A 12,210-nucleotide genomic window follows, 5' to 3' on the forward strand; every position below is an offset into this window, starting at 1 on the left:
TAAACTGTCTATGCTCCCTAAAATGACTAGGGTCTCATACTAGCATCCCCAGTAGTCACCTTTTATGCCTTGTCTGTGCTGTAAAAATCAATGAAAAAATCCCTTTAACCCTAAAACACATATTATTCATTTATCTCACTCTATGGGTCACGATAATAATCGTTTATGGTGCGTTCACACCTACAGGATCTGCAGCTGATTTTCTGCAGCAGATTTCATTTAAATAACTGAACACAGCATCAAATCTGCTGCAGATCTGCTGCAGATCCTGTAGGTGTGAACGCACCCTTAATAAACTTTTCTCTATTTCCAGGTAGTTCTTCCGTACACCTCTAGGGGCAGTATGCGTGCAGTGCTGGAGTATTTGTACACTGGACAGTTCACTTCAGGACCTGATCTTGACCCTCTGGACCTCATTATACTGGCAAACAGGCTGTGCCTACCACACCTTGTGGCACTAACAGGTAAGGGATGGCCATGTTATGTCTAATATCCAAAATGAAGGGGCTCCCAGGGGTGTTTAGACCCCTTAAGCGCCGCTCATAGATCTCTATTACTGGCAGCCTTGCACAACAGTCTAGAGTAGACAGTATCAGATTTACATGGCGTGATGGTATTTTAACCATGACAAACAAAGCTGCTTCTTCATTGCTTCATGTGTCTGAGAGTTCTGTATCATCCTGTATGAAACAACAACCCCCAACATTCCCCGACAGTGAATCTTGTTAGATATAGTTTTGTAATAGTTAAGGGACCGTTGCAATATAATGCGACATGTCAACTGATCGTCCCCCGTAAACTACACCTGCCATCATGCCTGGACAGCCATTGGCTGTTCAGGCATGATGGGAGTTGTAGTTTTGCAACAGCTGGAGAGCCGAGGTTCCCTACGTCTGATTTACACAGATATATTCTACAATCCTAACATTATTGCTTCATTCTAGAGAAACACACGGTGTCGGTCATGATGGACGCGTCTATGAATAATAAGGATATTGATGGTGAAGCACTTATGTTACTGGAAGCTGCTCAGGTAACTGCTGTGATTTGTCAATGCTTACGCCGTAATATCAGATTGGGCACTGGCTGTGCCAAGGTCACATGGTAACAAGTGCCAACCCATAGTCATCTCTGCCAAATCCTGTCTGTGCCAAGGCTGACGTACTGTTTACAGAGCCATGACTTCCTCTTCCTAGGGCACCAGCCTTCAGCCGTGATGACCACTAGAAGGGCGGCCTTCTCAAAGAGGCCAATATACATGGAAATCTGTTACAAAAAAAGTCCGGTCTATTCCAGGGTGAATGGTCTGGAGAGGCCCCAGACCACGAGATGGACATGCTTATGTGATGACGATTCCTAGATTCTGAATGAATAATGTGTCCCTATATACATTACTCTGTGTTTTTCAGTTTCATGGTGCCCAGCAGCTGGCTGCCTGGTGTTTACATCACATCTCTACAAATTATAACCGTGTGTGCAGGAAATTCCCGCGGGACATCAAGCTGGTGTCACCAGGTGAGTGAGTGAGGCCCCATCGCTTTAATAGATCCAACATAGTCTACTGGTGACTACGTTCGGCCTGTATACCTCACACAAAGGGGCACTTTTATTAAAGGGGTACTCCGGCGAAAACCTTTCTTTTTTTTTTTTAAATCAACTGGTTTCAGAAAGTTATATAGATTTGTAATTTACTTCTATTTAAAAAATATTCCCATACTTATCATCTGCTATATGTCCTGCAGAAAGTGTTGTTTTATTTTCAGTCTGACACAGTGCTCTCTGTCCATGTGAGGAACTGTCCAGAGCAGCAGCAAATCCCCATAGAAAATCTATCCTGCTCTGGACAGTTTCTGATATGGACAGAGGTGGCAGCAGAGAGCACTGTGTCAGACTGTAAAGAATAAACAGCTTCCTGCAGGGCACACAGCAGCTGATAAGTATGGGAAGACTTAAGATTTTTAAATAGAAGTAAATTACAAATCTATATAACTTTCTGAAACCAGATGATTTAAAAGAGAAAAAATTTCACCTTAGTACCTCTTTAAGACTCGTATAAGCTCCCACCCCCAATTACCCCACCAGATTTACTAAGAGCTACACACCTCCTAGAAAATCCGGTAGGACCTGCACTTGCACAGAAATTTACACCTACATGGTAGATTTCTGCTACCACAGTAAACACTGATCAATACATTGACATAAGGTCACTATACCCTACAGAGAACCAGCAGACCCTGGAGGCACAGCGTTGGCCCCCCGTCTGGTATTTGAAGGAAGAAGACCATTTCCAAAGAGCTCAGAGAGAACGTGAGAAAGAGACAGCCCTGCACCAGAAGAGACAGCCCAAGAGACGCTGGTTGTTCTGGAATAGCTCCAGCACCAGCTCTCCTACATCCTCTACAACCTCTTCCTCTGCGGTGGGCTAAGACCCGCTACCACACCTGCATCATCTCCCTCCGGCAGCTATGAGTGCATGCAATGATACGAGAGTCTGCGCGTGTGTCTTGTGTTTGTCTGTCTCGGAGTGAGTGTGCACTACTATCTACTGAACTGTGTATAATGACAAATCATATCGAGATTTTGGCACAGTAAGCCACTGTCTATAGGTACAAAGCGCCTCAGCAATGCAACCTCCAAAAACTCCCAGGAACTTTTTACCATTGTGCACATAGTTCTCTGATCTGTGGAAATCTCCTTGGTATGTCTGTCCTGCTAAACACTGTATCATCTGGTGCTGTGAGTGGAACGCCACTCTCCCTGATGGCGTCATCCAGTTCAGATGTGGGGGCTTTGTTTAAAGGGGTTGACCACTTTATAGTAAAATTGTTCAGTGTACAGTACTAGTAAGTGTAGTCACTGTATATACTGACAGCTCCCTGTGTACCTCTTAGAGCTAAAATCAGATTCCCCTCCTCCAGGCTGGGCTGTCCTGCTCTGTGGTGAATCTGTCCATAAGATGGCTGACATGGAGGAGCATGTGACCATGCCCTGCCCCAAAGTGTCCTCCATAGGCTTAAACAGGCTCAGTGGTGGACACTGAAGGGCGGGGCATGGTCACATGCTCCTCCATGTCAGCCATCTTATGGACAGACTCACCACAGAGCAGGACAGCCAAGCCTGTAGGAGGGGAGTCTGATATTAGCTCTATGAGGTACACAGGGAGCTGCTGTCAGTATTTACAGTGAATACACTCATTAATACTGTATACTGAACTATTTTACTATAAAGTGGCCAACCCCTTTAAACATAATTTCCTGAATATAATAGTGTTGGTAAAATCGGTTTATTTAAAGGGGGTCAACCCCTTCCAGAATGCTCTCACTGGGACAGTCGGCTACTATAGTTGTCCTGGTCCCAGCAATCCAAGCAAACCAGTCTTGCCAGCGGATATTTCTGCTGCAATGGTAATGTGGTATTACATGGTGACCTATACAGATGCATGGCTGTCAGTGTAATACCAGAATTGGAGTTGATTGTATAGAGCAGGCAGCTTTGCTTTGGCTGTCCAGGCACAATGAGAATTGTAGTTTTGCAACTGCTGGAGGGCTGGAGGTTCCCCCTTCCTGGTATAGAGGGAGCCTGTATTCTGGCTGGGGACCCCTTATATGATGACCCTATGCCCTAACTGCACTTTAATATGGGATAGTTATGACTATATATATGTAGCGCAGCTGGGAATTTCAGATTCCTAGCCATTACTTTTCCAGTCAGCAGGCACAGACCGTCTTACAGCAGCCATGTCTACAGGCTGAAATCAACGTCCCTTGTAGAATACAGCAATGAGATTTTTCTCATTTCCATATTGGATTTTGGAGTTTATAGTCTTTGCAGAGAATACTGCGTCTGGTTGACGACATAAGCAATATCAAAGATTATGTATTGTACAGATGAGTCCACTCGCAGGAAGAATGTTGTCTGATAAAAGCATCAACCATAAGGCGGACATACATGGTGCAATTTTTGGGGGTAGATTGTGCAGCATATTATGAGTATTAGGTGCTTAAAGGGGAAATCTGGTGAAAATCTTTTTCTTTCAGTTCAACTGGTTTCAGAAAGTTATATAGATTTGTAACTTACTTTTATTTAAAAATCTCAAATCTTCCCATATGTATCAATTGCTGTATGTCCTGCCGGAAGTGGTGTCTTCTTTTCAGTCTGACAGTGCTCTCTGCTGCCACCTCGGTCAGGAACTGTCCAGAGCAGGAGATGGGGATTTTCTTCTGCTCTGGTCAGTTCCTGTCATGGACAGAGGTGGCAGCAGAGAGCACTGTGTCAGACTAGAAAGAATACACCACTTCCTGCAGGACATACAGCAGTTGATAAGTACTGGAGATTTAAATTACAAATCTATATAACTTTATGAAACTAGTTGATTTTGAAAGAAAAAGATTTTCGCCGGAGTTCCTCTTTAATATAGCACAGAGATTTGCCAAAGTAGAATTGTTTTGTAAAGGGTTGTCATCTTTTGACAACCTGATGCATATTTAGGTAGACCCCTTGTGCTCGGACATAGAGAGTCCCACTTGTGTTCTTTCTGGGGGACCCCTCTGATGAGTGGAAAGACCTCCATTGTGATCATGGTCCTCCAAGACAACAGACGCCCTTTGCTCCTCCTTTCGTCTATGTCTGGTCAGGCTGTATTACACTGCCCCATAGCACCATGTCTGGCCAGGCTTACTATTAATCTTATTCTCAATAGATTTAGCACCGGGAGGTTACTCCTGGACTCTTCACATGGATAGACTGCTCGCATAGTGACCCTTTACTAAGCGCTCCTACCCCTATGTAGCTATGACATCAGCATCGCCAGGTAGTGCATGCAGTATATAGTATGTAGTTGACCATCACCCTACATAAAGCACTGGTAGTGACTTCTTAGAGGATTCTTGTATCCATGGTACAGATGACTAAAAGTTCCCACCTTAATGGTCTGAGAAATACATTTTATAAATGAATTCTTTACTAAGATGCGCACACTGCAGACGAGAGGTAAAACAAGAACTATCATCTTCTATGGCACTGATACCTATACCCTATACTTTATATACATATCAGTCCTAGTATCACTGAGGGTTTGGATGTCAGAATCGGGCTTTAGCAGGGTTTCCAGCATGCTCCTCCTTATCATCGTGGGCGCAGTATATATATATATATATATGCCCTGAGTACTTAACCTCTGAGAAATACAGGGTGTTGTGCACTCCTATCATAGGTGCATATCAGTGTAAATACGTGTATATATGGATATGTGTGTATCAGCGTATATATATGTGGTTGCTGCATACTGACGGGCTGTCTAGTCTCCGGCTAGAAGCAGGGGCCAGTATTTTACCCAATATCACAATGATATTATATGATATTTTTCCTTTGTCCGGTATAATTTTTCCCAATTGATCACTATGTAGCAGGAGGAATCATATATTATAATATGACTTTAGTATCTTGAGATCTAGATGAGAATCAGCAAAGGTCAGTAGAACCATGTGTCCATGCTCAGGACGGCTTACTCTCTATCCTCCCTCACCTGACTTGGCCATATACATACATACATGATTGATTTGGCACTGCCAAACGTCACAGCACAATTGGGTTTTATAATAATGTTTGCTCCTAGAAATAATTTCATTTATTTTTTATTTTTTTATTTTTTTTTTTTGGGGGGGGGGGGGGTGGTGGAAATGGATAACACTGCATAACTGGGTCTTAAAGGGATACTTATTTTAATATGCTTAAAGGGAATCTGTCACTAAGTTTATTCTGCTTTAAATGAGGGAAGCATAAACTAGTGACAGAAATGCTGAACAGATCAGTGTATTACTTACATCATTCTCTTCAGCCGTTCTCCTAATATGCAGGAAAATGGGCTTTATGCCACACCACTAACTCCACCCCCAACTGCTGATTGACAGTGTCTGCCAATACACACTATATCAGTGGCTGGTGCTCATGAATATTAAGGACTACTGAGGACAAGCACATAATAGAGGGGACTAGTGTGTGTGGGGCTCAGTCCTTGTTCTTCAGGAGGATATCTCTAAATCAGCTGTACAGAACAATGTAAGTGATACATCATTCTGTTTAGTTTCTCTGTGACTAGTTTTGGCTACCCTTGGAAAAGACAGCATAAACCTTAATAAGAAACTCATCACAAAGTGCCTAGTTTCTCTGCAGCGCCACCACAGGAAAAAGTGGGCATTACACAAGGCCCATTCAATACAATATGTTGCCATTGTAATGTAGGACAGGACAGGTCCTCCAGAGTAAGAGACGCTCTTTGTAGTCTTTCTCCATTCCAGTCAAGAGATGAAGATGTTGAACAGAGATCCCCTCTCTATTAACTCAGAATATGGGGTATATGAAAATGGATTTTCTAAACTGGTCATTACCTTTAGACCGCTACATCTGCTCTCTATGTGGGTGGCGTACAGTTCTGGTCAGCATAAAAATCTGAAGAAAATGGAATCAGAATCTGGAAGTGTTACATAAACTTTATTGCACCTATAAAATATACAGTAAAAAAAACATTGTCAGGTTCTCAGATTACAGGACTGGCCATAAAAGAAATGATGCAGATCCAACTCCCCATCCACATCAATACTGGTCGTAAATATCAGCAGCTGTTATGTAGACATTGATGTGGATGGTGACCCATAAAATATCCTCCACCTCCAGCATCGATTACCTGGCAGAGACATCAGCTATCCAATACTGTTTGTACTAAATGGGTTTTATAATACCCTCATGGCATGGACCATGGTGTAGACCTATTCTCTTGTACATCGAGCCCTGTCAGTATGTATCTAGCCACATAGGAATCTCATTGCGCATGGATTATATCCAGAGCGTGTATATATTGATCAGGGCATAGCTGTGCGTGTGTGTGTATGTGTGCGCGTTTGTGTAGGTGCTACACTTTCTATACCTCCCCTTGGGACTATGGCTGCTGTTTTCATGGGGGGAGGATTATGTATAAAAGCTTCCTGTATATTTTGGGCTATATGGACTAATTATTCTGTTTACAGACAATTCATGTTTCCTGTTTTTTAATAAAATTTGCAAACTACTTGGGTTTCCCTATGTCTGTATGTCGTGTGTAGTCTGCTTTATTGTGACATCTCTGCGCGGTTATTTCCTACGTGGGTATTGGGCATTATCGCCTTTTAAGAAAAATACGTAAAGTTTTTTTATACCGGAATACCCCTTTAAGTAATCTAAAATGACATCCCACCCAAAAGCTGGCCATAGACATGAGTGGTGGACTGATACAGAAAAGCTGATATTTGTGGCGGGCAAAATACATTAGACCAATTTATCTGTGCAGTTTTAGGCTACGTTCATACAGTGTAATGAATTCAGGAAACTATGGCCATATTCATATAGCCTTAGGTCTACCTGTCGGGCACTAAAATCTCGTGTCACCACTCAAGATTTTGAGTGGTCACACATGATATTTTAGTGCCCGACAGGTAGACCGTAAAACTGGCCATATACATGATATAGACATGTTCAGATATTTAAAGGGGTTATCCAGTGCTACAAAAACATGGCCACTTTTGCCCCACTCTTGTCTCCAGTTCAGGTGAGGTTTGTAATTAAGCTCCATTTACTTCAATGGAACTGAGTTTTAAACCCCACCCAATCTAGAGACAAGAGTGGTGCGAAAGTGGCCACGTTTTTGTAGCACTGGAATAACCCCTTTAATTCAACTTTACACATGGACATAAGCCTCAGCCATGTATGCCTGTATATGTCTATGGGGAGAGAGGAATACTATATTTATACATTCATTGTACGTGTCCCGGTTTTCTGGGACACCCCTGGAAAGCAGCACATCCCTCAGGGCCCACAGGAGGATCCTCCGGTCCTCCGGTGGGCCAGTCCAACACTTAACATGCCTGATCCTTTTTTTCAACTTGACTTTTTTTTCAGGAAAAATCTGGATTCGTTGTTTGCAAGAAAAATTTAGCCAGCTTATTAATGATGATCAGGAAACCATATAAGTGACCTGTTGGGCTACATTTATCTTTAAGTTAAATTTTTACATTTTTTACATTTAAGTTAAACTTCCCCACATATAATCCACCACAGAAAAAAAATTACCGAACACCCTATCCGGCGAGGACAAACTGACCATGAGGAAATGGCAGTGATGTGGAACAGTGATTTTCAACCTTTTTTGAGCCGCGGCACACTTTTTATACTTAAAAAATCCTGGGGCACACCACCAACCAAAATGGCACAAAATGACACTAAAACAGTACATATTATACATATAGTTAATAATATAGATTCTAAATGTATTTATACTCACTCAGTGTGAAACCTGGGCCTGTTTTCTTCTCCCCCCTGTGCTTCTCTCCACCATACTTCTCCCCCCTACTTCTCTCCTGTGCTTCTCTCCACCATACTTCTCCCCCCCTGCTTCTCTCCTGTGCTTCTCCCCCGTGCTTCTCTCCTGTGCTTCTCTCCCCCGTGCTTCTCTCCTGTGCTTCTCTCCCCCGTGCTTCTCTCCTGTGCTTCTCTCCACCATACTTCTTTCCTGTGCTTCTCTCCACCATACTTCTCCACCATACTTCTCCCCCCTGCTTCTCTCCTGTGCTTCTCTCCCCCATGCTTCTCCCCCATGCTTCTCTCCACCATACTTCTCTCCTGTGCTTCTCTCCCCCATGCTTCTCTCCTGTGCTTCTCTCCCCCATACTTCTCTCCACCATGCTTCTCTCCCCCCTGCTTCTCTCCACCATGCTTCTCTCCCCCCTGCTTCTCTCCACCAAACTTCTCTCCCCCCTGCTTCTCTCCGCTGTTTCTCTCCCCCATCCCCATGTTTATCTCCCCCATTGTTTTCTCCTGTTTCACAGGGGCACCATAGTTTGGGGAACTTTCCCCGCGGCACACCCGACCATGTGTCGCGGCACACTAGTTGAAAATCACTGATGTGGAAAGTACAGTACTCCACAAACTCTCTCATGAGATATATATAAGAGAGAGAGAGATATAGATATATCTTTCTGTAATCGTCAATAGTACCAGCCTTTTGCTTGACTGGGTGTACAGTTGTGGTGATCCCATTGCATGGCAATATTATCGGCGCTCTCATATACGCTGTGCAACCTGAAAGGAGTTATAATACACATTGTACCCCACCCCTCAAAATGAGTGCCTCTAGAATCTAGATCAAGTAAAAGGTACTCACTTGCCCCTGATGCACCATCATCTAGAGATGACTGTTTGGTCTCCTCTGTCCAGGCCCGACTCCTGTTCAAGAGCCCAGGTAGCGTGATAACATTTCACCACCAGGAAAAACACCAAATGGCAGAAGTGGAAGCCAAAGACTTGTTTGCACTCATCACCATCCTAAGAATGCAAATACAAAATGAATTCATAGGAAAATCTCCTGAAACAACTGGTTTGGGAGTCCGGAGGGAACTGGCCACAATCTTGGTCTCCCAGTTTCGTCTTCATCCCAGAAGCCTGCCTGTGCTCCTCTACTTCTTTGCCTCCATTTACCAGCATTAGAGCGCCCCCATTAATGCTTTCCATTAGGTACAGGAAGACATATACATCTTGTACACGTACAGAAAGAAAAAAGACACAAATCCGGGAGTACTTGTAACTAGAAGTAAATGGTGATGATGTTATGGAGGACGGTCCTGACAGGGATGTACTTGGAAATTTTCTATTACTATGTCTGAGACCAGGGAAGGCCAGAGGCGTCCACACAGCGATGCGTGCTTGACGATTTTAGGTCTGGACCTAATGAAATGATCAGTCAATAATTGTTTCATCGGCTGATTATTACTCTATTAATAAAAATTATCGCTCAGTGCAATAGGGCCCTGATTGTATTTTATTTCCTATATATGAGGCCTTCATAGCCTGACACCAATATATTTGACATTGATGGCGTTGCATGTACCCGGGCACCACACCATGGCATTAGCACCACTCATAAACTGCCGATATGAAACTTCAAACAGAAGTTTATAAAAGAAGAAAGCTTATAAAAGTTTATTCATAGTCAGTGGATAATTTTCCTTTGATGACGGTGAGTCTAATAAACCATTTATAGGGCTTGTGTGTTATCGGACATGGGATGAGATAGCGGCTCACAATTACAATGTGTAACAACGAGGCAGAACTCCTTATCTGAGTGCCCTTTGCCTGAAGTAAACCCTGTGATGTCTGTAATGTGAAAGGCGGCTTCTTTGCACCTTGGACTATGGGCCTTATTACACGGCCCGGTATGTAGACTTTTTGATTAGTGTTTACCATATGAATTTGTGGACATTATCAGCCAAAGTGCCGACTTTATTCATTATTGATCTCACAGTGCGTTTTTTAACAGTATTTAGAGATATTATTTAGAACCAGACAAATGTACACATGCCGGTGCTATCTTATTGACATGAATGGGAAAGGTTGCCCGGCATAATATGCAACCTTTAAAGAGGTCTTTTTACAGGGAGGGGAAGGCTGAGCTGTGAGCTTCATCTATTGCCATATCACCTTTCACTGTAAGGGTCCCCATAGCAGTGGGTTCGTTGGTAAGTATAAAGTATGCAAAATCTGTACCCAGGCCCCCAGCCGCGCTACCTGTAAACCTACAGTGGAGCTGTACGATATTGCGGCCTGTAAGGCCAGAAACTACTGTGTCTTTGCTGAACCACATTGACTTCTGAGTAAGGAGCTAGTTCATTTGACTATCTTAGGTGGCCTTGAACTAGGGTTAATGTACCTGTCCAGCCTGAGTAATAGATAACAGCAATGATGTAATGTTTGTTGTGTACTCTGAAACTGGTTGACAGACTGTCCCTCCCATATTGAGAAGAATAGATTGTGTTAGTTATCCAGAAATGGGGGTTTGAGAGCCCTTCTTTTAACCTGCTATACAACTACATCGGCACCCCAACCCCCCCTCCCCCCCACAAACACACCCACACCCCCACCCCACCACCATGAGCCATTTATAATCCCGGTGTCAGGCCAGGGCCATATGAAACTACTTCACTACAACACCACTTATAGCTCTGGTTATGTGGTTATAGCTATGGTTATGTGGTTACAGCTATGGTCATGTGGTTATAGCTATGGTTATGGGTTATAGCTATGGTTATGGGTTATAGCCATGGTTATGTGGTTATAACCATGTTTATGTGGTTATAGCCATGGTTATGTGGTTAGCTATGGTCATGTGGTTACAGCTATGGTCATGTGGTTACAGCTATGGTCATGTGGTTATAGCTATGGTCATGTGGTTATAGCTATGGTTATGGGGTTATAGCCATGGTTATGTGGTTATAGCTATGGTTATGGGGTTATAGCTATATTTAAGTGGTTATAGCTATGGTTGTGTGGTTAGCTATGTTTATTTAGTTGTAGCTACGGTTATGTGGTTATAGCTATGTTTATGCGGTTATAGCTATGGTTATGTGGTTAGCTATGGTTATGAGGTTATAGCTATGGTTATGGGGTTATAGATATGTTTATGCGGTTATAGCCATGGTTATGTGGTTAGCTATGGTTATGGGGTTATAGCTATATATAAGCAAATTTATAGTAATAATGAAGTGAATCGCTTCAATAGCTCTGCAATTTGCTCATCAGCCTTTTAACTCACTGCTGCTCCATGCTGCTTCTCCTCAGGTGCCTGGAAAATCTGGATCCAGTCCGGGGAACTTCTCCCAGTTTCCCAGGACTCGATCCAGCTTTTCCCAGCACCTGGAGAGGTGCAGCACAGCGTTAAAAGGCAGCCGGCTGATGAGCGGATTGCAGAGATTGTTGTAAATTCGCTCATCTCTAGTTATAGCTATGGTGCTGGGACCCAACTCTTTTCTCCACATTTTTGGTGTTTTGTATGTTTGCATTGCGTTGCTTCTGGTCAAATTCAACCACAAATAGAAATAAGGTTTTACAATCTCTGAAATTGACATGAAAGGTTGGAACACATTTCCGTAGCCAGCGAGGTTGGCGATCTATTATATGTCTGTAGGTGTCACTGTTCTCATAGGGCAGAGTCCAGGAGCCGCTGTGAGTCACCATCATTGCTTTCTCCCTGTGCTATAAATAACTTTGCGGCTTCCGGCTCTTTCATTGAGAGAAGTTGTACAAAAAGTGGGATGAATGATAAAGGATCAGGTCACACAGGACTTCGAGGGGAGGGCTGCAGGTTATGGATTAAGCATCTACCGTGTTTCCCCAAAAATAAAACACCCT

General features: G+C 43.3%; 1 protein-coding gene across 5 annotated transcripts in view; it reads left to right on the plus strand.

The window, feature by feature from the left end:
- The window catches only part of RHOBTB2 (Rho related BTB domain containing 2), a 38,889-nt gene extending 36,076 nt beyond the window's left edge, over window positions 1-2,813 (plus strand). For all 5 annotated transcript variants that reach the window (XM_069965149.1, XM_069965063.1, XM_069964979.1 and 2 more), the window contains 4 exons: window positions 314-464; window positions 945-1,033; window positions 1,410-1,515; window positions 2,221-2,813. In XM_069965149.1, coding sequence (XP_069821250.1) covers window positions 314-464; window positions 945-1,033; window positions 1,410-1,515; window positions 2,221-2,426 — 552 coding nt within the window. In that variant the 3' untranslated portion in view covers window positions 2,427-2,813. The remainder of the gene's footprint in view (window positions 1-313; window positions 465-944; window positions 1,034-1,409; window positions 1,516-2,220) is intronic.
- The last annotated feature ends 9,397 nt before the right edge of the window (window positions 2,814-12,210 follow it).

The sequence above is a fragment of the Dendropsophus ebraccatus genome, chromosome 1, assembly GCF_027789765.1.
Source record: "Dendropsophus ebraccatus isolate aDenEbr1 chromosome 1, aDenEbr1.pat, whole genome shotgun sequence".
Lineage (NCBI taxonomy): Eukaryota > Metazoa > Chordata > Amphibia > Anura > Hylidae > Dendropsophus > Dendropsophus ebraccatus.